The sequence below is a fragment of the Catharus ustulatus genome, chromosome 7 (assembly GCF_009819885.2).
Source record: "Catharus ustulatus isolate bCatUst1 chromosome 7, bCatUst1.pri.v2, whole genome shotgun sequence".
Lineage (NCBI taxonomy): Eukaryota > Metazoa > Chordata > Aves > Passeriformes > Turdidae > Catharus > Catharus ustulatus.
Genome location: NC_046227.1, coordinates 38,818,040 through 38,844,447, shown reverse-complemented (window position 1 = coordinate 38,844,447; position 26,408 = coordinate 38,818,040). Strand labels below are relative to the sequence as shown.

General features: G+C 44.2%; 2 protein-coding genes across 2 annotated transcripts in view; one reads left to right on the top strand and one right to left on the bottom strand.

Moving 5' to 3' along the window:
• LOC116999003 (nebulin-like) overlaps positions 1 to 21,265 on the top strand; it is a 103,785-nt gene extending 82,520 nt beyond the window's left edge. Inside the window, 18 exon segments of the mRNA XM_033065277.2 lie at positions 732 to 824; positions 1,955 to 2,047; positions 2,496 to 2,588; positions 4,547 to 4,639; positions 6,223 to 6,315; positions 7,170 to 7,262; positions 8,159 to 8,251; positions 11,923 to 12,015; positions 12,484 to 12,576; positions 12,997 to 13,089; positions 13,781 to 13,873; positions 14,543 to 14,635; positions 15,494 to 15,601; positions 15,839 to 16,022; positions 16,505 to 16,597; positions 17,975 to 18,127; positions 19,106 to 19,215; positions 21,072 to 21,265. Of these exon segments, the coding sequence (XP_032921168.2) occupies positions 732 to 824; positions 1,955 to 2,047; positions 2,496 to 2,588; positions 4,547 to 4,639; positions 6,223 to 6,315; positions 7,170 to 7,262; positions 8,159 to 8,251; positions 11,923 to 12,015; positions 12,484 to 12,576; positions 12,997 to 13,089; positions 13,781 to 13,873; positions 14,543 to 14,635; positions 15,494 to 15,601; positions 15,839 to 16,022; positions 16,505 to 16,597; positions 17,975 to 18,127; positions 19,106 to 19,215; positions 21,072 to 21,245 (1,938 nt within the window). The 3' untranslated portion in view covers positions 21,246 to 21,265.
• A 1,379-nt stretch (positions 21,266 to 22,644) lies between these two features.
• LOC116999016 (telomere-associated protein RIF1-like) overlaps positions 22,645 to 26,408 on the bottom strand; it is a 29,257-nt gene continuing 25,493 nt past the window's right edge. The window contains exons 31-36 of the mRNA XM_033065302.1: positions 25,468 to 25,599; positions 25,098 to 25,175; positions 24,887 to 25,002; positions 24,482 to 24,635; positions 24,102 to 24,210; positions 22,645 to 23,826 (exon numbers count right to left, since the gene is read on the bottom strand). Of these exons, the coding sequence (XP_032921193.1) occupies positions 23,612 to 23,826; positions 24,102 to 24,210; positions 24,482 to 24,635; positions 24,887 to 25,002; positions 25,098 to 25,175; positions 25,468 to 25,599 (804 nt within the window). The 3' untranslated portion in view covers positions 22,645 to 23,611. The remainder of the gene's footprint in view (positions 23,827 to 24,101; positions 24,211 to 24,481; positions 24,636 to 24,886; positions 25,003 to 25,097; positions 25,176 to 25,467; positions 25,600 to 26,408) is intronic.

The following is a 26,408-nucleotide window of genomic DNA, read 5'->3' as shown; positions in this document are numbered from 1 at the left end:
TTGATCTCATCCCAGATAGAGTTTGGACAGAAAAAAAAAATATTTAGGTGGGAAGGGATGGGTTGAAATCATCTATTCTAACCCTGTGGCTCAGCTTTATGATGAGCTGAATTTTGAGTATCCCACAGGATGGAGATTCCACAACCTATTCCAGGGTGGGACAATCCCCAGGAAATTCTGTTTTCCTCTGCTCAGATTCCGTTTTCTGGTGGTGATATTTTGGTTTGTTTTGTCCTGAAAAAATCTGAAATCTAAAATTAGAATAATTTTATCTAATAATTTTATTTGAAACCTGCTAAACCTCCTCCATGCTTTTTTTGAGTGGTGATGTCATTTAGTGTCATGCACTAACACTGCAGCCCGTTTGTTGATGCAGAACGTGTTAAAAATGTTCTTGTGAAAAGCTTTTTTTGTTGTTAGCCAAGCAGAAACACAATGGCACTGTCACTGCTGGAACGTTGTGTGATGACTCTCACCTTTGGTAAATAGGAGAGGTTCTTACACATCCCAGATTAGCAGAAAGGCCCAAAAAATTTATAGGAATTTATAAAACCTTTTCAGTGCCATTCCCAGTGACTCAACAGCAGAATTGCTTTGTCACAGAATCCTTGGGAAGTGAGGGCAAGGTGGTGAAGTCCTTTAAACTTTCCACAAGATCGGGACAAAACTCTTCCTGAGCCTTTGGAATTTTCCTGTCAGTGCTTTTCCTTCCCTAACGCTGTGCTTTGCAGGTGAAGTACAAGGAGAGCATTGGCAAAGGGACTCCCATTCCTGACCTGCCCGAGGTGAAGAGAGTCAAGGAGACCCAGAAGCACATCAGCTCGGTAATGTCCCTGTCCCTGTCCTTGCTGGGAATGTCCCTGTTCCTGCTTGGGAATGTCCCTGTCCCTGCAGGGAATGTCCCTGTTCCTGCACATCAGCAGGAATTCCCTGCTCCCTGCCCCCTCCAGGGTCTTTTCCTCTTGGGAAAGCTCCAGCTCTCCCAAATCCCAAATTCCCAGCAGCAGGAAACTGAAATTCCTGAGTTTTACAGGGATTATCCCCATCAGTCATTGCCTGTGTTTCTTCTGTGGCCTGTTCTGAACACAGAGCTAGGAGCAAAAATTACCCAGGTTATGTGTGCAAGTTTGACTGGGAAAAAAAAAGGGATCAGGAAGACAGAATTTTGAGGAAAAAAACCCAACTGGAGCCTTTTTGTATGACAATTAAAAAGGAAAACAAAACCTTCCCATATCCAGTCAAGTGTAAAGTTCACAGCTCACTTATGGACAACTGAGTTGTTTTTCCAAATGATTCCTCTTTTTTTTTAACCTTCACCACAGGTTGTTTTCTCTTGCTGTAATTGATTTATTTGTTTCAATGACATCAAGCAGTGAATTTTTGTTGTTAGTTTGTTTTGGTACAAGGATTTTCCTACTTGCAAGAAGAGCTGTGAGTGCACTTGTCAGGTATTCCCTCATTGTTTGGGTAATTCCACAGACATCTACTTTCCTGAAAAATCAAATAACTGCAGGTTGAATTAAACCTCATAACATGAGTTGTGTTTGTTTCCTAGAGATTTAACCCAAAGTCAAAAAACAAACAGAAGTGAGAATGAATAAAGCCCACAATGAAGGCTTTGTGCACTGAACAATTCCAGAAAAAGTTAAAATGTTTATTCATCTCCTAAAGAAATGCTGAATGCCTGAAAAGTAATTCTATCATATTTCCTAAACTTAGATGGAATTAAAGTATCCCTGATATTAAAATTATCCTGATTATTAAAATATCAGGGTGGGGTCAGCAGAATGTTTTAATTTGTGTCCTTTAAACGAAGGCACATTGAAGGGAAATGACTGTGTGCTGGTAAAGCTGCTGAGGGATGCAAATAGTGTTTTTATTGTGTATAATCCCAGTTTTTAGTCCCAGTGAGGAGGCCAGGGGGGCTCTGACCCCTGGTGCTTGTGTCCCACAGGTGTTGTACAAGGAGGAGCTGGGCACAGGCACCCCCACGCCCGTGACCCCAGAGATGGAGCGAGTCAAACGCAACCAGGAGCAGATTAGCTCGGTATTTACACCCTGCAGGAGTTATAACAACAGGCTGTTGTTATAATCCTGGCCTTGCTGACCTTGTTCTTCCTCAGGGGTTTAGTGCTGGCTGGGTTCTAACTCCTTGGTCTTCACTGTTTGTGCTTTTGGGGGATTGACACCTTCACGTGCTTTTCTTCTAAGAGCAAACCTGAAAATAATCCTGGCATTTCCTGAGCTACGCTGGGCAGCAGAACGTCCCTGTGGAGTTGTGGTGTTTTGTTTTCCCCTGAGCCTTTATCTCCTCTCTGCAGTGCCCCACTCCCAGAATAATCCACCACAGCCTCTGCCTTAATCCTCGCCTCTGGAACGAGCGTGTGGTGACTCCCGAGTGATCCTAACCCTGAACTCCGTCCCACAGCAGTGGGATTTGGTGGCTCTGGCCTGTGCTGAGTGGGGATTTGTGGCACTGCTGTTGTCCCTCACAGGTGTTGTACAAGGAGGGTTTAGGGGCTGGCACTGCCACGCCGGTGACGCCGGAGATGGAGCGGGTGCGACGGAACCAGGAGCACATCAGCTCGGTACTGGGGAGCACACGGCCCCCAAACCCAAACTAAACCCCAAACCCTTTACAGCACAGCCTCCAAACCCAAACTAAACCCCAAACCCTTTACAGCACAGCCTCCAAACCCAAACTAAACCCCAAACCCTTTACAGCACAGCCTCCAAACCCAAAAACCCAACCCCAAACCCTTTACAGCACAACCTCCAAACCCAAACTAAACCCCAAACCCTTTACAGCACAGCCTCCAAACCCAAACTAAACCCCAAACCCAAACTAAAACCCAAACCCTTTACAGCACGGCCTCCAAACCCAAACTAAACCCCAAACCCTTTACAGCACAACCTCCAAACCCAAACTAAACCCAAATCCTTTACAGCACAGCCTCCAAACCCAAACTAAAACCCAAACCCTTTACAGCACAGCCTCCAAACCCAAAAACCCAAACCCTTTACAGCACAGCTTCCAAACCCAAAAACCCAAACCCTTTACAGCACAGCCTACTCCTCTCCAAAACCAAGCCCAAACCCAAACCCTTTACAGCACAGCCTGCTCCCCTTCCAAACCCAAACCCTTTAACTCCTCCATGCTGCTGGGAGCAACCCTTCCTTAATCAAACCTCAAAAACCCTGACAGGATCCTGATATTTTTATTTTTGTGCTGGGAGCAGCCCTTCCTAAATCAAACCCCAAAAACCCTGGCAGAATCCCGATGTTTTCATTTTGCTCTCAGTTTAAATCATTGCTCCAGGTGGAAGATTTTAACCTCAGGAATTCCAGCTCTGGAGCAGGGTCTTGTTTTGCCTCCTAAGGGAATTTTCCTGGTGGGAGTGGTGTCACTGCTCCTCAGGAACAGAACCCACTCTTCCAGTGGGAAATGGGTTCTTAACCCTTTCCAAATCCTGGGGTTGGCTTGGAAGCACTGAGATGTCCCTGCCTGTCCCTGCCCTGCTGCTGTGGCCCAGCAAGGAACCTCAGCTCAGGGCAGGGGAGGAACTGCAGAAACATCCCATGGAGATGGGAAAATGGGAATATGGGAAAATGGCTGCAGGAGTCTGGAATTCCCACTCCTGACACATCCACTTTGAAGAGCACCATGCCACCAGTTCATGCTGGAATTGTGTTGAGATTTGTGCCCCATTTGGGGTTTGTGTCCTGTTTGGGATTTGTGCCCTGTTTGGGGTTTTGCCCCTGTTTGGGATTTGTGCCCATTTGGGTTTGTGCCCCATTTTGGGTTTGTGGCCCATGTGGGGTTTGTGTCCCATGTGGGGTTTGTGTCCCATTTAGGGTTTGTGCCCATTTGGGTTTGTGCCCATTTGGGGTTTGTCCCCCATTTGGGGTCCCTCTGCCCAGTCCCTCCTGCAGCTGCCACATCTGGAGCAGGACTGGGAAAACAGTGCCAGGGAATTTCCAGGTTCTTGGGACATCCCAGCAGCTCTGGCCCTGGGGAGGTGACAGTGACATCACCTGGGTGTTTTCCTTCAGGGTTCTTTGCTGAGCTTTCACCAAAGAAAAATTCTTTTTTTTCCCCCACACTTTGCAGTTTCACAATATTAAATTATTTCTCTTCTCCTCTCTATCCTTCCCCTTCCTTTATTTTATTTTATTTTATTTTTTAAAATTTAATTTGTTTTGTTTTTTAAATTTTGATTTATTTTACTTTTAAAATTTTATTTTGTTTACTTTTATATTCTATATTTTCTATATTATACTTTATTTTATTCTACTTTATTATCTTTTCTTCTATTTTAAAATATTTTCTTCTATTTTATTTTATTCTAATTTTATTTTATTCTATTTTATTCTATTCTTTTTCTTCTGTTTTCTTCTATTTTATTTTCTTCTAATTAATTTTTATTTTATTTTATTTTATTCTAATTTTATTTTATTTTATTCTATTTTATTCTATTCTATTCTTTTAATTTTGTTTTATTTTATTTTATTTTATTATTTTATTCTCCCACTCCTGCTGCCACAGGTGTTGTACAAGGAGGGGCTGGGGGCTGCCACCCCCGTTCCTGTCACTCCTGAGATGGAGAGGGTCAAACGCAACCAGGAGAATTTTAGCTCGGTATCTTTTTATCATTTCAGAAACACCCAGTTCTCTGTAACTATGTAACCCCTGAAAACTTTAAATCCTCTCCAATTAACTCACAAAAAATCCCCTTTCTGCTCTCACATTTTCAGGCACTGTATTTTATCTGCTGATTTTTAAAAATATTTTTCTTGTAGTTTAACACTGGATGTTTCACGTGCATTAATTTTTTTCCTGAAGTTTCAGCTATTTTACATTTTAAAACCTATTTTTTTAATAATTTGCTGAATTCCCTTGCTATAACTCTTTATTACTCTCCTGGAACCCAAGCAGTTGGATTTGTATTCCCAGCTGAATTTATCACAATTAATAACTGATTTACACTCCCTCAATTTTCCTGCTTTCTGGTTCATTTAGTGGGCACAAAATCCCGTTAATCCCCTCCATGGAATGCAGAAATTTTTAAATTTTTCCCTCTCTTTGACTGCCCTGTTGCCCCACAGGTGTTGTACAAGGAGGAGCTGGGGACAGGAACCCCCACCCCTGTCACCCCCGAGATCCAGAGGGTCAAATGCAACCAGGAACACATTAGCTCGGTATTTGGAATTTCAAAAGCCAAGAAAATCCCCTTTAATCGATTTTAAATCTAATTTTTAATCTATTTTTTGGGTTTGGTACTTTTTATTCCTTTGGGTTTGGTGTCTTTTATTCCTTTGGGTTTGGTGCTTTTTATTCCTTTGGGTTTGTGCTTTTAATTACTTTGGGTTTGGTGCTTTTTATTCCTTTGGGTTTGGTGATTTTTTTATCCTTTGGGTTTGGTGCCTTTTCCATTTGGGTTTGGTGCCTTTTAGCCTTTGGGTTAGGTGCCATTTTTCCTTTGGGTTTGGTGCCATTTCCTTTGGTTTGGTGCTCTTTATTCCTTTGAGTTTGGTGTCTTTTCGTTTGGGTTTTGTGTCTTTATTTCCTTTTGGGTTTGGTGCTTTTTTATCCTTTTGGGTTTGGTGTCTTTTATCCTTTGGTTCATGCCTTTTCCTATTGGGTTTGGTGCTTTTTATTCCATTGGGTTTGGTGCCTTTCCCTTTAGGAAATGTGGCAGGGATGCACTGGAATTTTTCTGGGGGTGTTGGAATGTGTGGAAAGGGAAGTGCCACTGAAAACAGGAGAGCACTAGAAATTATATATTTGTAATATTTACAGTAATTTCACGACTATAAGGCGCACCGGACTATAAGGCGCACTTCCGGGTTCGGTCCAAAACTTTAGTCAAAAGGGTGCACCTTATAGTCGTGAAATTACTGTAATTAATATCAAAAATATACAGAATTATGTACAAATTGATTACTGTATATTATATATAGTTTTTATAAAATATGTATTATACAATAATAATTTACCTGTATATTATATATTGTATAATAATAATTTCTCTATAAATATAAATTTATATTTTCCCAATACCCCACTTTAATCCACCCTCCTTCAGCCTCACCCATATCAGAATTCTGAATGAATTTTTTATTCCCATGGATTTTTCCCCCCAGGAGGTGTCAGGAGCCCCTCTCTGATGCTCTGGGTGCTTTTGGTGCTGTTCATTCTGGTTTTTGCCCCTTGGCCCACAGGTGTTGTACAAGGAGGAGCTGGGGACAGGAACCCCCACCCCTGTCACCCCCGAGATCCAGAGGGTCAAACGCAACCAGGAACACATTAGCTCGGTATTTGGAATTTCAAAAGCCAAAAAAATCCCCTTTAATCGATTTTAAAATAATCTTAACCCCACAATAATTAATTGTCACAGGAACATCCCATTCCTTGTGTTTTGCCATTTCCCTTTGCAATCACTGACTTCTTTTAATTAGATCCACGCCACTAATGAGTTGAGATTCCTTCTCCCCATCTTTCTCCTGATTTTCCCATGGGTTTGGAGCCTTTTCCTTTGGTTTGGTGCTTTTTATTCCTTTGGGTTTGGTGCTTTTTATTCCTTTGGGTTTGGTGTTTTTTATTCCTTAGAGTTTGGTGCTATTTATTCTTTTGGGTTTGGTGCTTTTTATTCCTTTGGGTTTGGTTTGGTGCTTTTTTATTCCTGTGGGTTTGGTTTCTTTATTTGCTTTGAGTTTGGTGCCTTTTCCTGTAGGAAATATGGCAGGTGTGCACTGGAATTGTTCTGGAGGTGTTGGAGTGTGTGGAAAGGAGAAGGAAGTGTCACTAAAAACAGGAGAGCACTAGAAATTATATATTTGTAGTATGTAGTATAGATTAAAAATATATAAAATTATGTACAAATTGATTACTATATATTATATATCATTCTATAGAATATATATCATACAATAATAATTTCTCTGTCTAATATATATTATATAATAATAATTTATCTATAAATAGAATTTTTTTTTTTTTCCCAATACCCCACCTAAGTCCACCCTCCTTCAGCCTCAACCATATCAGAATTCTAAATGAATTTTTTATTCCCATGGATTTTTCCCCCCAGGAGGTTTCAGAAGCCCCTCTCTGATGCTCTGGGTGCTTTTGGTGCTGTTCATTCTGGTTTTTGCCCCTTGGCCCACAGGTGTTGTACAAGGAGGAGCTGGGGACAGGAACCCCCACCCCTGTCACCCCCGAGATCCAGAGGGTCAAACGCAACCAGGAACACATTAGCTCGGTATTTGGAATTTCAAAAGCCAAAAAAATCCCCTTTAATCGATTTTAAAATAATCTTAACCCCACAATAATTAATAGTCACAGGAATGTCCCATTCCTTGTGTTTTGCCATTTCCCTTTGCAATCACTGACTTCTTTTAATTAGATCCACGCCACTAATGAGTTGAGATTCCTTCTCCCCATCTTTCTCCTGATTTTCCCATGGGTTTGGAGCCTTTTCCTTTGATTTGGTGCTTTTTGTTCCTTTGAGTTTGGTGCTTTTTATTCCTTTGAGTTTGGTGCTTTTTATTCCTTTGAGTTTGGTGTCTTTTATCCTTTTGGTTTGGTGCTATTTATTCTTTTTGGTTTGTTGCTTTTTATTCCTTTGGGTTTGGTGCTTTTTATTCCTTTGGATTTGGTGTCTTTTCCTTTTGGGTTTTGTGCCTTTTGTTTCCTTTGGGTTTGGTGCCTTTTCCTGCAGGAAATATGGTAGGGGTGCACTGGAATTGTTCTGGGGGTGTTGGAGTGTGTGTGGAAAGGAGAAGGAAGTGCCACTAAAAACAGGAGAGCACTAGAAATTATATATTTGTAGTATGTAGTATAGATTAAAAATATATAAAATTATGTACAAACTGATTACTATATATTATATATCATTCTATATAATATATATCATACAATAATAATTTCTCTGTCTAATATATATTATATAATAATAATTTATCTATAAATAGAAATTTATTTTTTTTCCCAATACCCCACTTAAATACACCCTCCTTCAGCCTCACTCATAGCAGAATTCTAAATGAATTTTCTATTCCCAGGGATTTTTCCCCCCAGGAGGTGTCAGGAGCCCCTCTCTGATGCTCTGGGTGCTTTTGGTGCTGTTCATTCTGGTTTTTGCCCCTTGGCCCACAGGTGTTGTACAAGGAGGAGCTGGGGACAGGAACCCCCACCCCTGTCACCCCCGAGATCCAGAGGGTCAAACGCAACCAGGAACACATTAGCTCGGTACTTTGGGATTTCAAAAACCAAAAAAATCCCCTTTAATCGATTTAAAAGTACTTTTTAACCAACAAAACAATATTCTCTTTTCCTTATAATTGACTTACCTAATAAATAATATCCTGGTCCCTCTCAGATTTTTTTTTCCATCATAATTTTTACTTACATTGTTTTTATTGCCTTCCTTTTTGATTAGATAATTTTAGTAATTTAATCCCACCTTTTGCAGTGCAATTGCCTTTTTTCAACTTTTAGAAACATCTTAATTAGTCCCAAAAATCCTTTTTTAACTCTTTAAATCCCACTCTGTTTTCCTTATTTGGTCTCAACAATTTATTTTTCTTTTAACTCTTAAAACCTCACCCTCTTTTCTTTATTTAGTTCCAGCAATTTTTTTTAACTCTTAAAAACCCCACCCTCTTTTCCATATTTAACCCCAACAATTCTTCTTTTTATCTCTTCAAAACTCACCCTTTTGTCCTTATTTAGTCCCAAGAGTATTTTTTTTTAACTCTTAAAGACCCTCCCTATTTTCCTTATTTATTCCCTCCTTCACTTTTGTTCCATGGTGTGAAATTTCCCAATTTTCCTCGTTTTATTCTCCAGAACTAAACCTTGGCTGGGTGTGACAGCGCTGGGATGTGCTGGGCTGGGAGGGGAACCAGAATTATTTATTTGTTCTTTCTTTCTTTCTTCATTAATTTATTTACATTTAAGTTTTTATTTATTTATTTATTCTTTATTTATTTAAATTTTTCCCCCTGTGGTTTCATTTTGGTGGGATTTTGTTTTGTTTTTTGCTTTTTGTAGTTTTTTTTGGTTGTTTGCTTTTTTGGTTTTTGGATTTGTTTTTCTTTGTTTGGTTTTTTGGTTGGTTTTTTGTGTGTTTTATGGGGTTTTTGTGGTTTTTGGGGTGTTTATTGGGTATTTTAAAATTTTTCTCGTGTTTTGTTTTGATGTTTTTGGCTTTTTGGGGTTTTTTTTTATGCTTTCACAGCTGTTATCACTTTTTTGGGTTGGTTGGTGGTTTTTTTGTTTTTTGGTTTTTTTCGTCCTGTTGTTTGTTTGGTTTGGGTTTTTTGTTTTATTTTTTGGGGTTTTTTTTGGTTTTTGGTTTTTTTCCAATGCTTTCATAGCTGTTATATCTTTATTGAGTCGGTTGGTTGGGGCTTTTTGTTTTTTTGGCTTTTTTGGTTTTTTGTTTGGGTTTTTTTGTTTTTGTTTGGGTGTTTTTGGGGTTTTTTGGGGATTTTTTTTGTTGTTTTTTTGATGCTTTCACAACTGTTATCTCTTTTTGGGTTGGTTGGTTTTTTGTTTTTGGGTTTTTTTATTTTGTTTTTTGTTTGGTTTGGGGTTTTTTGTTTAATTTTTTGAGGGTTTTCTTGTTTTGTTTTGTTTTTTGTTTTGTTTTTGTTGTTGTTTTTTATGCTTTCCCAGCTGTTATCCCCCTATTTTGCCCTGCATAATTTCTTTTCAGAGCAGGATTTTCCCCCTCCCATCCAGGTTTCTGTCCCAGCCCCAGCCCCGTGTCCCCTCTGTCCCCTCTGTCCCCTCTGTCCCCTCTGTCCCCTCTGTCCCCTCTGTCCCCCTGACCCCGCTGTCCCCGCAGGTTCTGTACCGCGAGGAGCCGGGCACGGCCACCCCAGTCCCCGTCACCCCCGAGCTGGAACGGCTCAAACGCACCCAGGAGCACCTCAGCTCGGTACTGTGGGCAGCAGAGCTCTCCTGTCACTCTGCCAACCCTCCTTAACCTGCCTAAAAATCCACAATTCCTCATAATCCACTCGTGAACCAACATATCCTCTCCTCCTCACTGCGCTACTCACCTCCCACTTCTTCACTGATGGGATTATTTACAAATATTGACATTATTCTGAATTAATTACAAATATTTATTCTGATTTTTTTACAAATATTTACTTTATTCTGAATTATTTACAAATATTTTCTTTATTCTGAATTATTTGCGCCGCAGTTTGCGTTAATATGAATATTTTTAACCGTTTTCTTCCTTGTTCCAACTTCCCTTGATGTGCTTTGTTTTGTTGTTATTTTTTTTTAATTTAAAATTCTTCATGCTTTCTTTTAACCATGGAAGAGGGAGGGTCTGACTTCTCAGGGTCCCATTCAGATATTTGCTTTATTCTGAATTATTTCAAGTGTTTGCATTAATCTGAATATTTTTAACCGTTTTCTTCCCTGTTCCGACTTCCCTTGATGTACTTTGTTTTGGTTTTTTTTTTAATCTAAAATTCTTCATGCTTTCTTTTAACCATGGAAGAGGGTGGGTGTGACTCCTCAGGGGGTTTTAAAGCTCCCATTCAAATATTTTCTTTATTCTGAATTATTTACACCGCAGTTTGCGTTATTCTGAGTATTTTTAACCGTTTTGTTCCCTGTTCCGACTTCCCTTGATACGTGTTTTTTTTTTTAATAATCTAAAATTCTTCACGCTTCCTTTTAACCATGGTAGAGGGAGGGTGTGACTTCTCAGGGTCCCATTCAAATATTTTCTTTATTCTGAATTCTTTCAAGTGTTTGCATTAATCTGAATATCTTTAACCATTTTCTTCCCTGTTCTGACTTCCCTTGGTGTGCTTTAATTATTATTATTATTTTTTTTTTATTTAAAATTCTTCATGCTTTCTTTTAACCATGGAAGAGGGAGAGTGTGACTTCTCAGGGGTTTTAAAGCTCCCATTTAAATATTTTCTTTATTCTGAATTATTTGCACCCCAGTTTGCATTATTCTGAATATTTTAACCGTTTTCTTCCCTGTTCCAACTTCCCTTGATACGTGTTTTTTTTTTAAATAATAATCTAAAATTCTTCATGCTTCCTTTTAACCATGGTAGAGGGAGGGTGTGACTTCTCAGGGTCCCATTCAAATATTTTCTTTATTCTGAATTATTTCAATGTTTGTGTTATTCTAAACATTTTTAACCATTTTGTTTCCTGTTCCGACTTCCCTTGATACGTGTTTTTTTTAAATCTAAAATTCTTCATGCTTTCTTTTAACCATGGTAGAGGGAGGGTGTGACTTCTCAGGGGTTTTAAAGCTCCCATTTAAATGTTTTCTTTATTCTGATTTATTTCAGGTGTTTGTGTTATTCTAAACATTTTTAACCATTTTCTTCCCTGTTTCGACTTCCCTTGATACGTGGTTTTTTTTTTAATAATCTAAAATTCTCCATGCTTTCTTTTAACCATGGTAGAGGTGAGTGTGGCTTCTCAGGGTATTTAGAAGCTCCCATTCAAATATTTTCTTTATTCTGAGTTATTTGCACTGCTGTTTGCATTAATCTGAATATTTTTAACTGTTTTGTTCTCTGTTCCAACTTCCCTTGATGTGTTTTTTTAAATAATCTAAAATTCTTCACGCTTTCTTTTAACCATGGTAGAGGGTGGGTGTGACTTCTCAGGGTCCCATTCAAATATTTTCTTTATTCTGAATTATTTGCACCACAGTTTGTGTTAGTCTAAACATTTTTAACCATTTTCTTCCCTGTTCCGACTTCCCTTGATACGTGTTTTTTTTAAATCTAAAATTCTTCATGCTTTCTTTTAACCATGGAAGAGGGAGGGAGTGACTCCTCAGGGGGTTTAGAAGGTGCAGGAATGTTGGGCTGGCTGGATTTTGGGTTGCTGATGGGTTTGGATGGTTTCTTGTCGCGCAGGTGTTGTACAAGGAGAGCGTGGGGACAGGGACCCCCACTCCTGTCACCCCCGAGATGGAGAGGGTCAAACGCAACCAGGAGATTTGCAGCTCGGTATTTTGCCAAGAGAAAAAAATTTCCTTTTAATTCTTGAAACCTTTTAACTCTCTCAAAGTCCTTTTTAACCGTTTGGGACAAATCCTTCTCCAAAATAACGCAGGGCTCACTCCTCACTGAAATAACTCGGTTCAGTTGATCTTGGTTTTAAGAGTGGTTTAATGTCCTGATCTAATCCTAAACCCGCTCAAACTCCTCTCCTTTTCTCTGCAGTGCTGCTGCCATTTATTTCCAAGCAGTTAATTGAGTTTTCTTGCCGTGCTCAGCCCCTCCAGTGGGATTTTGTGCTCTTTGGTGCAATACTTACCCCATTTATCACCAGCACTTCAAGCCAGGCTGCCACACTACTCCTCTACTAAAACAGTGCCCAGGAGCTGCTTTAAAACCACCTGGGGACTAAATCCAAGGAAAAAAGGAATGTTTTGGGAGAGGCTTTACTGACTGTGGCTTTCTCTGATCCCACAGGTGTTGTACAAGGAAAACATAGGGAAAGCCACCCCCACCCCCGTCACCCCCGAGATGGAGAGAGTCAAACGCAATCAGGAGATCATTAGCTCGGTATTTCCACCAGGAGAAGTTCCTAAAAACCCGAGTGAAGTGTTTAACCCGGCTGGAGCATCAGCAACCTGCGCTTATTAACCCCTGAAACGCCTCTGCCCCGAGGCCCCGCCCGTGCTCACACACAAACCTTTAACAGGCAGGGTTTTACTAGAAAAAAATCCTTTTTTGGGGATGGATGCTGTTGTCCTGATTGATTTTTTTTTTTTTTTTTTTTTTTTTTAACCCTTTCTCACTCCAGTTCTGCTTTGACATCAATGATTCCAGCCAGGGCCCATTCCTGCATCCCAAATTAATGGCAAAACTCCAATTGCTCCTCCTGTGCCCCAGCCCTAACTCTGTCTGCTCTGCTTTCTGGTTGTTTTTTTAAAATTATTTTCCTTTTCAATGACTTTTGGATACTCCCCTTGTATCCTGTAGGTTTTGTACAAGGAAAATGTGGGGAAGGTGACCCCGACCCCCATCACCCCCGAGATGGAGAGAGTCAAACGCAATCAAGAGATCATTAGCTCGGTACCTTCCCAGGAATTTCTGCTTTCTTTGTGCTTCAACTTAATCAAGTAACAGCCTAACTCCCACTCAGAGCTGGTTTTAATTTAAAAAGAGATGTGTTTCTTTCTTTTTCTGCACATTAATTGGTCCTTCTAAACCCAAATTACTTCGGTGTTAACGGTGTGCTCCAGAATTTTATGGTTCTTTTTTACAACTCTGTTTGTGAATTTGTGGGTTCTATCCAGAGCATCTCCAGAGTTTGGATCCCTTGGTGGGGATCAGGGAATGTTTGGGTTGGAAGGGATATGAAGTTCATTCCCTTCCCTCCCAGTAGCCTAGGTTTTCCAGGGATATCCAGGTTTTTCTCATTTTAGTGTTTCACCTTTCATTGGATTTGACTTCAGGGAAAAACACCCATCATTATCTGGGGCAGTGTGGCAACAAAACTTCCCAAAAACTTCAGGAATTGCTTCAAATACAGATTTAAAAAAGCAGATAAAGCATTTCTTAAAGAGCTTTTTAGAGCCAGAGGCACTTCCTGAGCCCCCCTCACCTGGATAGAGCCCTTAACCCCAAATCCCAGTTTCCCTCTCCCTCCTGGCATCACTAAACCTTTGAGCTTTGGAAATCCGGTAACACAGTGATAATTTCTGTCCCAGCCTGGTGCTTTGGGGCTGTTTAAGAGCCAGGCTCGCTGTTCTGTGTCCCACAGGTGTTGTACAAAGAGAACGTGGGGCAGGCGACCCCCACGCCCGTCACCCCCGAGATGGAGCGAGTCAAATGCAACCAGGAGCAGATTAGCTCGGTATTGCCCCGAGAAAACCCTGCCCAAACCTCCCTGAGCTGCAGTGCTTAACACCACAGGATGTCACAGAGCCTTTCTGAATAACCCCACTCTGCCTGGTTTTAGTTAACCCTCTAATTTTTTCTTTTACGAGTCACCTCTTGAGTACTGTAATTTTAAAGGATTTTTTTGTTGTTGTTGTCGTTTAACTTGTTAATACGAATTTTCCTTTTTTTTTTTTCTTTTGCTAACGGCTGGTGTTGAGTGTCAAACCCAGTAACATCCCAGTTGTGGGGTTCTGCCCTGGTGACTGAGTTCCTTTGTGGTCTGTAGGTTGCATACAGGGAAGGTTTAGGGAAGGCCACTCCCAGCCCAATCACCCCGGAGATGGAGAGAGTCAAGCGGAACCAGGAACAAATCAGCTCGGTACTGCCAAGCACCTTGTGTCAAAAATAACCATCCTCAGCCAAACTCCACCTAATTCTGCCTTATTTTCCCAGTTTTCTTTATTTTTGCCTATTTTCCCTTTGATTTTTTAATGGATTTTTTTTACCTTTTGCCAATAACGTTTCAGCTGCTTCGTTTCCCCAGATCTTCTCCACTCTGCAGGGCTGGGTTTGCTTGAGCATTAACCCCACTCCCAGGAAAAGCTGGAATTCCTCCAGCCTGAGCTGTGCTTGTGCCCTGCAGGTGCTGTACAAGGAGCACATGGCCAAGGGAACCCCGACCCCGCTGACCCCGGAGATGGAGAGAGCCAAACGCAACCAGGAGAACATCAGCTCGGTGGGTGGAACACAGTGCAGTGGGCTGAAAGCAAAACCAGGGAGAGACCCCAAGTCAGAAATAAAATTTATTAGGAAAAAAAGGAGAAAAATAAAATACAAGTAATAGTACAAAAGAAAAACCACTGACAGACATCCCACTAGTTAGGGTGGTGGGAGCAGCACAGATTAAGTGTTTTTGTTGAAGATCCTGTAGAAAGTTCTGGTAGCTCTTGTCCTCTGAAATCCAGTAGAAAAGGCTGCTCTGATGTTCCAAATCTCAGATTTTACCAGGGTAGGAAATGCTTGGCTCCTCCCCTGGCTGGAGCATCTCCCCATGGGATGATGGAATTTTATCAGCCATGCCCTGGGACTCAGTGGCCATGGACAGGAGAGATCTCCTGGAGGGAGGATGGGCTGGGGAAAGATAAAGATCCCTGCCCAGCTGGTTTAACAGCTGGCCATTAACAGGAGATATCCCACAGGGATAAAGATCCCTGCCCAGCTGGTTTAACAGATGGTGATAGGATACAAAATTTTTGGGCTCATCTTTACATTGTAACTTGGGACGCACAGTAAAAGAACATTTCATCCCTGAAATCCTCACTCAGACAGATGTTTGGATACAGAACCATGGGGAATCCTTTAAAACTTTCTGGTGCAATCAAGTGTTTCTGGGATGAATTGGGTTCACTTGGGGGATTTTAAACAGTTGAATTTCAAATTACTGCTGTAATACTCTGTGGTGTGTAAAATTATGGTTCTTCAGCAGAAGTCACATATAAAAAATGTGTAAAAATCTGGGACTGGCCTTTCTCCAGGCCCTTCTTTGCCAACCTGGTGCTCTGGAGGTAATTCCTGTCCTCCTCCTCCCCGGCAGGTTCTTTACTCCGACAGTTTCCGCAAGCAAGTCCAAGGAAAAGCCGCCTACGTCCTGGACACCCCGGAGATGCGGCGCGTGCGGGAGACCCAGAAACACATCTCCACTGTAAGAACACTTCCAGAGGTGTCCTTCCCCTGGGAAGGGAGTTAAAGATAAAAATAACCCTGCCTGGCAGCAAGGACAGTGTGTCCTTGTGTCCAACCAGTGTCCTACCAGGCTTGGTTACCCAAAGTGAGTTTGGGATTAGGGCTCTCTCAGGATTGGGAAAGCCAAAGTTCAGGAGCTCTCCATGCTGGAAATGTCCCTGGGGGAAGCAGGAATGACAATCCTTTGGAATTGCAGGTGAAGTATCACGAGGACTTTGAGAAGAGCAAAGGGAGCTTCACGCCCGTGGTGACCGACCCCATCACGGAGCGCGTGAAGAAGAACATGCAGGACTTCAGTGACATCAGCTACAGGGGCATCCAGAGGAGGGTGGTGGAGATGGAGCGCAAACGCGTGGACCAGGACCAGGAGAACCTCACAGGTCAGGACCCCTGGGCACGTCTCTTGCAGGAGGGCTTTGATTTCAGCTCAGCCACATCAATTCCAGTTCGTTGTCACCTGGAGATGTTCTCATCCAAGTCGTTTTTGAAAATGTTCTCTCCCACCAGGTGTGAATCACCTGTGACCTGCTGAGAATGTCACACTGCATTTATGGTTCTTCTGTTTTGAACTTTATCTCTATTGGAGAAATACCTTCTGCAGATTGACTGTTAAAAAGCCAAATTTGTGCTGCAGAATTGAGGAGCACTAATTTATAAAATAAGGGTGATTTTTCAAAGAATTCCAGTCTGGTTTGGGGTGGAGGGATATTAAAGCTCCTCTATTCCCACCCTGCCATGAGCAGGACACCTTCCACTGTCCCAGTTCCTCCAGCCAGGGCTGGAGAGGGCACAGCTCCTGTCCTGCTGCCCAGGCCAGGCTGTGCTGCTCAGCTCTCCTCAGGAAATTCCATTTTTCCTGCAGGGCTCCGGGTGTGGAGAACCAACCCCGGCTCTGTCTTCGACTATGACCCCGCCGAGGACAACATCCAGTCCCGGAGCCTGCACCTGATCTCAGGTGTGTCCCATGGACTCCACAGGGAAAAATGGGATTTAGACTCCTGCAGGGGTCAAACAGAGCTGAGACACCCCAAAGGACACAGGGACAGAGAAGAAATTGGCTGTAGCTGCTCCTCACCAGCGTAACTGTTGTTCAAAAAATACATTATTAATCTTCCCATCATAAAATGATCCAGGCAGGGGGGTTGTTTATATGATCCACAGTTGCTGTGATACAGCCTGTGCTTCCTTTTGGCATTATTGGACAGGCTCTTCTCAGTGATATTTTATTTAACTCTGTCTGAGAGGAAAAATACCTGGATGTTAGAAAATCATGGGGATGGTTCAGTGCTGTGTCAGGAAGAAAATCACAGGATAATTAAAATTAAAATTTTGGAAGCAGCCAAGATGAAGGGGAAAGAGGCTGGAGAAAGGATAAAATATTGAAGAGCAGGACTTGAGCATGGAATACTTAAAAAACCACAGGGAAATCCCACTATGGAACTATAGAACTACACTGGGATTGTGGAAAAGTTCAGCTTAGCAGGGCTGGGTTCTGTGAGGTCTCAGCTCTGGGGTTGGTGGCTCTGAGAGCCCTGGGGTGGTGACTGAGCCCAGGGTGGTTTCTCTGAGCCCCAGGGTGGTGTCTGTGATCCCCAGGACAGTGACTGAGCCCAGGATGGTGACTCTGATCCCCAGGGTGGTTTCTTTGATCCCCAGGGTGGTTTCTCTGATCCCCAGGGTGGTTTCTTTGATCCCCAGGGTGCTCATTGAGGTGCCCAGGGTGGTTTTGCTGATCCCAGGGTACTCACTGAGATCCCCAGGGTGGTTTCTCTGAGCCCCAGGGTGCTGACTGAGTCCTCAGGGTGGTTTCTCTAATCCCAAGGTGCTGACTGAGAGCCCCAGGGTGCTGACTGAGATCCCCAGGGTGGTTCCTCTGATCCCCAGGGTGCCGACTGAGGTGCCTAGGGTGCTGATTGGGATCCTCAGGGTGATGATTCTGGTCCCCAGCATGCTCACTGAAATCCCCAGGGTGCTGACTGAGGTCCCCAGGATGGTTTCTCTGATTCCCAGGGTGGTGACTGAAGTGCCCAGGGTGGTGACTGAGGTGCCCAGTGTGGTTTTGCTGATCCCAGGGTGCTCACTGAGATCCTCAGGGTGGTTTCTCTGATCCCAGGGTGCTCACTGAGATCCCCAGGGTGCTGACTGGGATCCCCAGGGTGCTCACTGAGGTGTCCAGGGTGGTTTCTCTGATCCCCAGGGTGCTGACTGAGATCCTCAGGGTGCTGACTGGGATCCCCAGGGTGCTGATTGAGGTTCCCCAGGGTGGTTTCTCTGATCCCAGGGTGCTGACTGGGATCCCCAGAGTGCTGACTGTCCCCTGCCCTGTCCCCAGTGCAGGCCCAGCGCCGCAGCCGGGAGCACTCCCGCTCCGCCAGCGCCCTGAGCATCAGCGGCGCGGCCGACGAGAAATCGGAGCCGTCGGAGGGTGCTGAGCAGCGCCTGTCCTACTACAGCAACGGGGGCTTCTTCACCAGCACGGCCACAGGTAGGCCTGGGACACACACAGGGGGGTCATGGGGTGTGCTCAGATGTTCCCAGAGCCAGGAAAACACGGCCCCAGAGCGCTGAGTGTGCACAGCTAACGGTGACAGGGGAGCGTTTTGAACGGATCTGGATCATCCCTGCTCTTAGTCCAACCAGCTCCATTGCAATCCCATAATAACCTCACACAGTCCCATAATAACCCTACACAATGATCTTTATCCTGATCAGCTCCATCACAATCCTATAATAACCCCACACAATAATCTTTATCCCATAATGACCCCACACAATGATCTTTATCCCAACCAGTTCCATCACAATCCCATCATAACCCCACACGAGGATCCTTACCATAATAACCTCACACAACCCCATAATAACCCCACACAATGATTTTTATGCAGACCAGCTCCATCACAACCCCATAACCCCGCCATGATCTTTATCCCATAATAACCCCACACAATCCCATAATAAATCCACACAACCCTATAATAACCACACACAATGATCTTTATCCAGACCAATGATTTTTATCCAGACCAGCTCCATCACAACCCCATAACCCTGCAATGATCTTTATCCCATAACGACCCCACACAATGATCTTTATCCCATTACAACCCCACACAATGATCCCTATCCCAAATAACCCCACACAATGATTTTTATCCCATAAAAACCCCACACAGCCCCATAATAACCCCACACAATGATTTTTATCCCATAAAAACCCCACACAAAGATCTTTATCCCATTACCACCCCACACAATGATTTTTATGCAGACCAGCTCCATCACAACCATAACCCTGCCATGATCTTTATCCCATAACGACCTCACACAATGATCTTTATCCCATAACAACCCCACACAATGATCTTTATCCCAACCAGCATCCCACAATAACCCCACACCATCCCATAACACCCCCCCTGCTCTCTGTCCCACCCCACAATAACCCTGTGCCTCTCCCCAGTGGGGTACCGCCAGGTGAAGACGGTGGAGCTGCCGCAGCAGCGCTCGTCCTCGGTGGCCACGCAGCAAACCACGCTGTCCTCGGTGCCTTCCCAGCCCTCCACTGCCGGGGTGAGCACTGATTAATCACCAATTAACTCTGGGTGATGGCTAATTAGCATTCCAGTCCATAGGGCTGAAGCTTTGGGTGAAACCTGGTGATGGTGGGACAGTGACTCAGTGGGACAGAGTGTCCCAGTGCCTGGAAATCTTGAATTAGCTCTTGGAAATCATGAATTAACACCAGGAAATCTTGAATTATTACCTGGAAAGAATGAATTAGCACTTGGAAGTCTTGAATTAGCACTGGGAAATCTTGAATTGGCACTTGGAGATAATGAATTAACTCTTGGAAATCATTAATTAGCTCTTGGAAATCATGAATTAGCACTGGGAAATCTTGAATTGGCACTTGGAGATAATGAATTAACTCTTGGAAATCATTAATTAGCTCTTGGAAATCATGAATTAGCACTGGGAAATCTTGAATTGGCACTTGGAGATAATGAATTAACTCTTGGAAATCATTAATTAGCTCTTGGAAATCTTGAATTGGCACTTGGAAACTCTGAATTAGTGCTTGGAAACATTGCACTTGGAAATCTTGAATTAGCATTTGGAAATTTTGAATTGGCACTTGGAAATCTTGAATTGGCACTTGGAAATCATGAATTATTACTTGGAAATCTTGAATTAGCATTTGGAAACTGAATTAGTGCTTGGAAACTGCACTTGGAAATCTTGAATTACAATTTGGAAATCTTGAATTGACTTGGAAATCCTGAATTGGCACTGGGAAACATTGAATTAGCACTTGGAAACTGTGAATTAGCGCTTGGAAATTTTGAATTGACTTGGAAATCTTGAATTAGGACTTGTATGAATTAGCACTTGGAAACTTTGAATTAGCATTTGAGAGCTTCAAATTAACACTTGGAAATTTTTAATTAGCACTTGGGTACTCTGAATTAGCACTTGGGAATCTTGAACTGGCACTGGGAAACTCTGAACGAGCTCTTCTTCCTACTCAGTCCTTGAAAATGTAGGAGCAGAAGCTCTCATTCAGAGATTGTCCCTGGAGTAAAGGACAGTGGGAATGGCATCCCTCCAAAAACTGCAGGGAGGGAACAGCTTCAAGGTGACACTTGGAGCTGATGGTGCTCAGGAGCTGCCCAGGACACGGCTCAGGCTGGGTGGCACCAGCAGGAGATGGAAGGAGCAGCCAGACCCTGCTGTGACACCAATTCCCAGCCCCTGGGGTCTGAGCGTGTCCCCTCTGGCCCTGGCCGAAGCTACTCAGGGCCATGCCAGACTTTGACCACGTCCCTTGGTGTCCCTGCAGACACTCTGTCCCCTGTCAGGGTGTCACCATGTCCCTTCTGTCCCTTGTGTCCATCCAGAAGTGGCTCTGGGCCATGACCATGTCCCTGTGTCCCCGCAGAAGATGCTCTGAGCTCTGTCAGGGTGTGACCGTGTCCCTTCTGTCCTTTGTGTCCCTTCAGAAAACATTCCAGGCCATGCTGGGGTTTGACCACGTCCCTTGGTGTCCCTGCATTCTGCCCCTTGTCAGGGTGTCACCATGTCCCTGTGTCTGTGTGTCCCTGTGTCCCTGCAGACACTCTGAGCTGTGTCAGGGTGTCACCATGTCCCTGTGTCCCAGGGTGTCACCATGTCCCTGTGTCTGTCTGTCCCCGTGTCCCTGCAGACACTCTGTCCCCTGTCAGGATGTCACCATGTCCCTGTGTCTGTCCCTGTGTCCCTGCAGACACTCTGTCCCCTGTCAGGGTGTCACCATGTCCCTGTATCCCAGGATATCACCATGTCCCTGTGTCTGTCCCTGTGTCCCTGCAGACACTCTGTCCCCTGTCAGGGTGTCACCATTTCCCTGTGTCCCAGGGTGTGACATGTCCCTGTGTCTGTCCCTGCAGAAGACGTTCCGGGCCATGTACGATTACACGGCGGCGGACGCGGACGAGGTGTCCTTCAAGGACGGGGACACCATTGTCAACGTGCAGGCCATCGACGAGGGCTGGATGTACGGCACGGTGCAGAGAACCGGCAAAACCGGCATGCTGCCCGCCAACTACGTGGAGGCCGTGTGAGCCCAGCCTGCCCCGGGGCTGGGACATCGCTCCAGGGGCTGGGACATGTCCCCGTGGGGCTGGGGACACCTCCCATGGGGCTGGGACATCTCTCCTGGGCTGGGACATCGCAGCAGGGGCTAGGACACCTCTCCTAGGGACTGGGACATGTCCCCATTGGACTGGGACACCTCTCATGGGGCTGGGACATCACTCCCAGCTCTAGGACACCTCCTCCCATTTAGGGACACCTCTCCCACTTCAGGAACACTTCTCCCAACTCTGGGACACCTCTCCCAGCTCTGGGACACCTCTCCCAGTTCAGAGGCACCTCCCAGTTCAGGGACATCTCTTCCAGTTCAGAGACACCTCTCCCAGCTCTGGGACACCTTTCCCAGTTCAGGGACACCTCTCCCAGTTCAGGCACATCTCCCAGTTCTGGACACCTCTCCCAGCACCTCCCAGCCCCCTCAGCCACAACAGAAAGAACTGCAGAGCAAAACACACCTGGAATTTTCCCATCCTGTCATTCTCCCACTGCCAGACACTCCCAAGTGTTGTCTGGGATTTCAAACATTTCATCACAGCATCTCCAAATTTCCATTACTAAAGATTAACACATTACCTGACACATTTCTCCCACAAAGAGAGAATTTTTCTGGGCTGTTCTAAAACGTTTGAATCTCTTTACTTCCTTTTCCATTTAAGCTTTGTATTTCAAATTTATCTGGGGAGGGAAAAGCAACCAACTCCTCTCCTCCTGCTTGCTGAGCTCTCATGGATGTGTTCTGCAACTGTTCTGGGGGCAAAAGTTGTGATTTCTTGTAAATTAGTGATGAATAAAGCTGAGGTTTCTGCAGTATGGATGGATTCTGTGGTGCTGGCAAAGGGAATTCATCCCACAAACTACAGAGAAAGGGAAGGACTCAGATCTGGGGTTATTTCACACTTTTTTTTTTTTTGCTTCATCTACTGCAGCACCTGGTAGCAGGAAAGGAGGGAATAACAATCCCTGGATGCTGTGTCTCACACAGATTAAATCCAGCAGGGCTTGGGGCATCAGCCCTGAGGAATTCAGAGCTCAGAGGGAATTGCCAGCAGAGCCAGCTGGGATTTCAAACCCTTCCCAACCCTTCCCATGAGTCAGGAACATCCTTACCTGTCCAGGGTAAAGCTGAACTCTCCTGAGGAGGCAGATCTGGAACCAAAATTTCTCAGAAAAGCAAGAAAACCCACAGAGCTCCAGGCTGTTTGTCCTGTTCCTTTTCTCCATGAGACACAAACGGCAAAAATTGCTCAGAGTTTTGAGGACCTGCACTGATGACATTCCAAGGTCTCCCCCAGCCTTGGGAATCCAAATTTGAGGGGAAGCAGAAGGGAAGAAGCCCAGAAACCACCAAAGCACGAGGCCACAACCAAGTCTGGGAACTATTTGCTCTTTTATTTGCCCATGTAAAAGGTCTAAAACCACCTGCAGCAGTTCCTTTCAATAAACATCCATCTGCACAGCTACAGTCCAATATATACAGATCAGAACTCCAGAGGGAAAACCTGGGAATTCTGGCTGAAGGTCTCCAAGCAGCAGCAATGCAGTCCATGCAATTAAAACTCCATAAATTATTACCCAACATCTGCTGTGAGTCTGTACACAATATACAAAGAGCTCTTGTCCAACTCATCCATATTTCCCCATGGAAAAAAAGACAAAAATTCTTCCCACAAGGAGAACTGCTGCCAGCAAAGGCCATGGGGCAAAGCCTGGGAGGCATTGCAGAGTCTTTCTCCCATCCAAGCACATTTTCCTCAGCACTCCTCATCCTGAATTGTACAAAAATACATGGAAAAATAGATCCAGTACAAATCCCAGGCTCCTGCTGGAAGGAATGAAGCTCAGCTCACCTCCTGCTGCAGAGTTCAGCAGCTCCAAAGCTGGGCTGGGAAGGGGGCAGAGCTGGCAGCTCTCACCCCACAGCAAGAGTCTGCAGCACTAAGAACACTTTGGATTTGAAAAAAATAATTTAATTACTCTCTTGGTTTGGTTTTTCACAGTCTTTGCTATTGCACAGCTTTGTCAGGTTTTGTTGCACTGCCTGAAAGGAAGATGCATAGCAATCCCATAGAAACACCTGTGCCAGGGAGGAAACGGTCCCACAAATTAGGAGGGGGAAAAAATAACAAAAAAAAATGAAAAAGAAAAAAAAAAATTCAAACAACAACAACAAAAAACCAAACAACAACAACCAAAAAAAACCAAAACAAAAAGAGCAAATTTATCCAGGTGTTGAAAAATATCCTATAGCACAAAATGCAGATTTAAGGAGTAACTGAGCAGTAAGGAAAACAAATGGGGAGAAAAGTGTTGTACCCAAACTCCTGGGGAGCTGCAGCTACTCGGGGCCCTCGTGGGGAGGGGAGTGCCAGCGAGCCTGCAGGTTCCTCAGGATGCACGAGGCCATCCCTGCCAGCTTCTCCTGCATCTCAAAGAGCTGCCTGCCAGAGTAGCCATGCAGATCCTCTGAGCTCAGCTGGGCAGCCAGAGCCTGGATCTGCCCCAGCAGATCCACCGGGGGCTGCTCGCTGCTCGGGGGGGCTTCCGCCAAATCTGGGAGGAGGAAAGGAGAGAATGCAGCAAAATCTCAGCAGAATTCCAGCTGGCTTTGTACAGAATCACATCTCTGAGCAGCCTGTACAAAGTATTTATTCCATAGGAAACAATGCCATCAAAGGCACTCCACCCTTAGGGTGAATTTTCATGATCAGGATTAATAAAACCAAACCCAAAATAAAAACAAAAGGATGAGGTGTTCCCACCAGCTGAGAATGAAGACAAGACAGCAGAACCCTCCAAACCCAAAGCAAAAAGCCACCAGCAGGTACCTGCTGCAAGTTTTTCCTCATCTCCACCCAGGGGTTTCTCCTCCACGTTGTTCCCAGGTTTTTCAGCATCTTCAAACACCGCGCTCTCCTCCAGCGCCCGAGACTTCACCTGGGCAATTTTGGGAAAACATTTTCAGATTGAAAAAAAAAAAAAAAAAATCCATTACACAGTGAGATGTATTTTAGCCTCACAGTAAACCAAATCATTTTTCCTGTTAATAATAATAGTTTAACCAAGCCATCTGTATCTTGAATTCATGGTACTGAGGCAGGCAGGGATTAGGTTTTGAATGTTTTTAACGAAGGAAAAAAACCACCTAATTCCCCCTGCAGTTAATGAGATCATTATTGGCTGCCTGGGTGCTAAAATCCCACTTTACCTGTTGCTCATGGTATCCCTTCAGGGCTCTTTTGACATTGGAGACTTTGGGGGAGCGGATGGGCAGAGTTTTGATTTCCAGAGCTGTCAGAGTGCTCAGGTCTCCCACAGTCTTGATGTTCTTGGCTCGGATGAGCTGCCCCAGACCCCTGGCACTGCAGCAGGGGAGGGAAAATGGGTTATTGGTACAGAATCAGGGAAGATCCCGAGCTGGAAGGGACCCACAGGATCATCAATCCACAAATTCCCTGGGGAGCTTTTCAGACATCAAAAAAATATCTGAAGAATTCCAAAAGAGTCAAGTCTCCCCCTCACCCAACCAAGCCCAACCCTCTTAAGGAATTCTGGCTAAAATTCTGGTTCAGTAAAAGCTCAGTTTCTACTGAAATGTCACCTCCTCACTCACCAGATGTTGGATGTGATCTGAGGTAAGATGACATCCACAGGAGCTTTGCAGCCAGCCAAGGCAGGATACACAAATTCCGTAAGGCACGGCAGAGATTCCTTGGCCATTTCTGTGATCTGGGATAACACAGGCAAAGTGTTAAATTAACTGCCACACACTGAATACAGGAAAAAATAAATAGAAGAGAAACATGAACTAAAGCACTTCTTACTAAACACTTCTTTGAGCTCTTAAATTTAAGGGTACGAGATCCTGGGGACAGAAATCCTTTGGTTGGAGTGGTAATGTGCTGGATAGAAAAAGAGGAAAAAAACATCTCAGGGTGGTAGGAATTCAGTTAATGGTAGGAATTCAGTTAACAGTAGGAATTCAGTTAATAGTGAGATTTTAGCCCCTGAAACCTCAGAGTTGACTTGAGTTCAGAGTAACAGAACGAGTCATGCTACAGCAGTTTTGTTTCTTACACTTCTGATCCTCAGCTCTTACAACTGTGTGTAAGTGACTACAAACATGCACCAAAATCATGCTAAACACACAAACACTTGGGACACACAGAACACTGTAACAGGATTGACCCTGACCTGCATGTTAGAGAGGATTTTAAGACTTCTGGAGGAGGGTGAGGAATGGGATCTGATGACAGGACTCCTCCTGTCGATGTCGTCTGCCAGGCCCTCCTGGAAAATGGGATTTGCAAAAGAGACTCGACGGATCTGGGGAGGAGAGAAGGAGGTTTTGGAGTGGGAACTCGACCCAGCACAGCTTGCTGAAGTCAGAGGAGACAAAAAATTTCAGTTTGAAATTGAAGTTCTTGAATGACACAGGGAATGTTTCAGCCAAGGACAGGCTGTGAGGATTCCCAAAGGAATCTCTGTGCACAACCCTGAGGATGCTGCTCCTGCTTTGGCAGCGACCCAGGCAGCAGAACAGAGCTGGTGCTCTGTTTCAAAAGAAAACCCCCCACAAATCAAATCTGTCAGTGCTGGCACATCCCAACCCCAAACCTCACTTTTCTGTGATATACTCATAATGCAAACCAGTAATTCAACACATCTGGAATGATTCCAGTTCCTGTGCTGAGTGCCACTGTCTTGGGTTACAATCCAGAGTGTGATCAAAGGTGTCTGTTCTATCACCATCTGTTGAGGGTGGGGCAGTGATCCTGATCTCTGTGGGAGATATTCTGCTAATGGGCATCCATTGAAACCAGCTGGGGCAGTGTTCTTTATCTCATGGGATATCTCCTGTTCATGGCCATGGTTTATAAACCAGCTGGGGCAGTGTTCTTTATCTCATGGGATATCTCCTGTTCACGGCCATGGTTTATAAACCAGCTGGGGCAGTGTTCTTTATCTCATGGGATATCTCCTGTTCATGGCCATGGTTTATAAACCAGCTGGGGCAGTGTTCTTTATCTTTTCACAGCCCATCCTTCCTCCAGCCAGTCATTTTCTGCTCATGGCCATTGAGTCCCACTGTGGCACTGATAAAATTACTGCATCCCATTGGGAGTTGCTCCAGC